This window comes from Triticum aestivum, chromosome 7D (assembly GCF_018294505.1).
Source record: "Triticum aestivum cultivar Chinese Spring chromosome 7D, IWGSC CS RefSeq v2.1, whole genome shotgun sequence".
In the NCBI taxonomy this organism is placed as follows: Eukaryota; Viridiplantae; Streptophyta; class Magnoliopsida; order Poales; family Poaceae; genus Triticum; species Triticum aestivum.
In genome coordinates, this window is record NC_057814.1 from 61,605,381 (window position 1) to 61,610,113 (window position 4,733).

General features: G+C 44.8%; 1 protein-coding gene across 1 annotated transcript; it reads right to left on the reverse strand.

The window, feature by feature from the left end:
• Positions 1-2,169: 2,169 nt before the first annotated feature.
• LOC123170800 (polyubiquitin-like) lies at positions 2,170-2,715 on the reverse strand. Its single transcript, XM_044588555.1, has one exon. It carries the CDS (start codon positions 2,713-2,715, stop codon positions 2,170-2,172), a length of 546 nt encoding a protein of 181 aa, XP_044444490.1.
• Between the last annotated feature and the right edge of the window lie 2,018 nt (positions 2,716-4,733).

Here is a 4,733-nt window from a genome sequence, read left to right on the forward strand (position 1 = left end):
TAAAAATAGACAAAACAATCTCTAATAGAATTATATAGGACCATCGATGAAGAACTGGTGGAGCATATGCTGGCCTCAAGAACAACAAACGCAAGGTTATGGCTGACTGATCTTACTGAGATTATATCTAAGTTAGAATCTTGTTGTTAACAGCAAGCCAAAGAAAAACTAGATATCATTTACAACGGAGTGAGAAATAAAGTCAGGGATAGCCGATTCCCAGAAAAAATATATATCATTGGATTCATCATTGCATATATTTTCACAACATATAAATTTGTTACTGTAAATCTTCATATTGTTTTCTACAAACTTGGTATAAAAGTTTGACGTTAGTCAAAGCTAATATGCGGAGTAAATAAAAACGGAGGGAATACCCAATAAACCCGGACGGAGGGGAATTATCCCTAAAATAAAAAATGTCCAAAGACCTACAATAAATCTAAACCGATCTTCGATAAATCTACACTGTTCCAAAAAAAAAGAGATAAATCTACACTGTTCCCCGCAAAAAAAGAGATAAATCTACACTGTTATAATTTAATCCCACCAGATTAGTGGTTTCTATTTTGTTTTTTTCCTATTAATGTGGGAATTTTTAGGGAGTCCCATTCTTTTTTCTCTTTCTTTTCTTATTAACGAGATAATTTCTAGTGAGTCTCTAATTGGTATTAGTAGTAAATAAATACAAAGATTACGACGTGCAACATTTTTGTCATCCAAATTTATACCATGAATATTCAAACACAAAAATATTCGAGGTCTTAAGATATGCCATAAGCAAAATACTAGTAATACAGTACTAGCAAGTTACTTGGCAGTAGAAGGACCATCTCCATCTTCCTCCATATTAGGCAATTAGCCAACAACTTGTTTGTGGAGTGCTCCGAAACCGATGTCCCATACAGTCCTGATCGCAGACAATACACTGCCAATGTGTTGAAATATTGGGATAGGAGTTGGGGGAGGGATTTCCTTGGCCTCACTCTTGGTAGCGATAGTTGCCAAGGGAGTGGATCTCTTCTTTACCTTGGACTTCTGGATTCTGCTATCAGATTGAAGGTTCACCTTAAAGCCATCATACTTGTTGCTTCTTGGGCTCCTCCTCAAGTTGGCAACATCAATAGGAGTCTGAATCTTTCTTTTACGGTGCTTGACATTAGGAGAAGCAGCAGTGATAACAGTGGAGGATCTAGCATGGGAATCCTGATCTTTGCCTGGCTCACTTTGACGGGGCTGCTAGCAGATGCCACAACACTTTTGTCGCAGAATTTGTTTGATATGAAAAGAAATACATTTATGAATAAACAATGTCTGAGAAAATAGATTTTCTTAACTACACCTGAAGGTGCTATGTGCTTTAGTGACGGGTTATATATGTTTCCATTGTGATGTATATTTAGACGTACTATGTGTATGGATGGCTTAATTTAGACAGGCAAGTCATCAAAATTAACATGACTTGCTAACTCAGGAACGTGAATTTGTGTCTGTATTGTACCTATATATGTATACTGCTTACATGGACCATTAATTAAGGCGGGGGAATCGAATTCGTGAGAGTATCTTTCAAGCAACTATAGAACTACATATATGTAAATATGATAGCTAAAACAACCGTGTGTGAGTATGTTGACAGTATATATAATTTGTCTCTGGCTGCATATATATAACAAAGCCAACCAAGACAGGGGCGGAGCCAGGATTTGGGTATGGGAGGGGCCAAGCGAAGTAGATTTTTTTTTTGCAGTGCAAAAGATAATTACAGAGAACAAGATTGTGAACTTGCACATCAGCCTCCTTAACAATTTTAGTATGTTGAGAATTCGAAGCAACCAGCTTAGAAAATAATTGATCTTAAAGGTGTTTGGCAGCGGGTTTTTTTTTCTTCATAGTTGAGGAATTTCAATATCAGAAGGAACCGGCTTAGAAACCAAATTAACTTTAATGGTGTCTGGAAGGGCTTTTTCTCTTTATAATTTAGGAATTTCAATTTCATAATTAGCTATACTGTATCCGGTCGACATAGGAAAATATGGCATCACAAATAGGAACTGGTGATTAATTACCAAGCACAATAGTATTCATGATTATTACCAAGCACAAATAGGAACTGGTGATTAATCACTAGCGTGTAGACTTTCTCAAAGAAGCAGACAGGAAGGAAAACTAGGTTACCACTGTTGGGATAGGTACTCTTGGGCAATTATTAGGACCGCATGATCGGAGGCGGAGCAAGAGGTGAAGTGTAGATTCCTTCTTGATGCCATAGTCATCCATGGTGCGACCATCTTCAAGCTGTTGCCCTGCATAGATCAGCCTCTGCTCATCCACGGGAATGTCCTGCCGGTCCCGGATCATCTCCTTGACACTTCTGACGGTATCCGAGCAGGCAACCTCAAGGGCGGTGGTTTTGTCTACAAGCCCTTTGAGAAAGATTTGATACTCCATTCTCTTCTTTTTTGCAGATTTGGGCTGCTCACCACGCATGACACTTGGCTGCTTTCGCTTTCTCTGGTAGCGCAGATCAAGATGAAGAGTGGATTCATCCTGGATGCTGTAATCGGCCACGGTGCGTCTGTCCTCTAGCTCCTTCTCGCCAAAGGTAAGGCACTGCTGGTCCTGAATTTTGGCCTTAACAACGTTGATGGTGTCCGACGGGTCGACCTTGACGGTGATCGTCTTGCCGGCGAGGGTTTCAACAAAGAGCTTCATCTATCGAATGACAGCACCAATCATGAGTAATTAATTTGGAGGAATAGATAGTAAATTACGTATATGTTGCACGTACAAGAGTAAGAAATCCGACTAGAGCGACTAATAAATTACCAGGAACAAGCATGGCTTGGGGGGCTTGGCGAGGAACCTTGTTCCGATCACTAGCGAACGATACAACTATTGAAAGAAGCCAATTTTAAGATTAAACCGGCCGAGTGGATGAACTCGACCGAACTAGTAAGGATTCACCAACTGTCTGTCAGCACTTCTCAGCTCCTCTTCGACAAGGATCCTTGTCAATGGTGATCTATCGGACCCGATCAACCTGGTGAAGGGACTAAGGCAGGGAGATCCATTGTCACCGCTCCTGTTCGTGCTGGTCATGGACTGCCTTGCTATGCTCATCGACAAGGCGGTAAGGGCCGGAATTTTGGGACCGATCGGCAATCACAAACTGCCTTTCAGGACTTCTCTGTATGCAGACGACGCAATCTTGTTCATCAACCCATGCCGCAAGGAAGTACTTGCTCTGACAAAAATTCTGAAGTTGTTCGGAGAAGCTACGGGCCTGCACACTAATTTTGCAAAATCTTCGGTCTTCACTATCTGCTGCAACGGGATCGACCTCCATGAACTTTGTCAAGACTTGGGCTGCCCCATCAATGAATTTCCCAGCACCTATCTGGGCATGCCACTGACGGACAAGAAACTGAAGAAGAATGACCTACATCCGATCTGCGACAAGCTCATTGCAAGGATGAAGGGCTGGAAGCTTGCATTTCTTTCCCTTGATGCTCGGCTGGATTTGGTACGGACCGTGCTCTCGGCGATGCCGATCTTCCAAATGCTAGCCTTGATATTACCTGCTTGGCTGGCTAAGCTGATCGACAAGGTTCGTCGTGGATTCCTATGGGAGGGCAGTGAAGTGGCGGCCGGAGGAAAATGCCTGGTCAACTGGGGTACTGTTTGTCGGCCAAAGGATTTCGGAGGGCTCGGCATCATCAACCTGACAGCCCAGAGTCGCGCCCTACGGATGAGGTGGCTGTGGCTCTCATGGAACGACGGCAACAAGGCATGGCAGGGGCTGGATTTGCCTATCGACCACACGGTCAGATCCCTGTTCAACGCATATGTTCACTTCCAGTTGGGCAAGGGTGACCGCATTCTCTTTTGGAAGGAGCCGTGGTGTAAGGGCATCAACCTCCACGACGCCTTCCCAGCACTGTTCCAGCATTGCACCAGGAAAAACCTCACAGTTGCACAAGCCTTGGAGAACAACAGATGGATCCGACACCTCAAAGCCAACCTCTCTGCACAGGCGACGAGGGAGTTCCTGAAACTGTGGGAGGAAATACAAAATATACAGTTAACACAAGAGCCCGATCGAGTTCAGTGGAAATGGACAGCAAACGGCATGTACACGGCGAGATCGGCTTACAAAATTCGGTTTGAGGGCTGCACTCGGCCTTCGTGGGCTGCGTTCCTTTGGAAATCGGATGCACCGGGCAAATGCAAGCTTTTTGCATGGTTGGCTCTGCTTGGACGCTGCAACACGTCCGATGTCCTTGCGAGGAAAGGCTGGCCTCACAATCCGTCTTGCTCTCTCTGCAATGGGCCAATGGAGGATGTCGTGCACCTGCTAGCTTCCTGTCCCGTCTCCATTCGAATTTGGCACGACATCATTGCTCGCTGCAACCTTCATCCAGGCCTCGCTCCCTCCACCACCACAACTTCCCTGGTGCTTTGGATCGAGCAGTCCAATGGCATCCTTACGGCATCAGCAAAGAAGCCATGGAGCGCACTCGTGCAGCTGGTTTGGTGGTCGATATGGAACGAACGCAACGCAAGGATTTTCAGAAACCAACCATCGCCGCAGACGACGGTGGTGGAACGGATGATTGAAGAAGCAGCGGTCTGGCAGAGGGCGGGACGGGGCAAGGCCATCTCCCTCCTCAACAGACCAAGAGAACCAGACTAGGAAAGCTTAGTTCAGGCAAAAGAGGAGGCATGTCCAC

Excerpts from the sequence above, each read along its gene's own strand:
- LOC123170800 (XM_044588555.1), bottom strand. The coding sequence starts at position 2,715 with ATGAAGCTCTTTGTTGAAACCCTCGCCGGCAAGACGATCACCGTCAAG.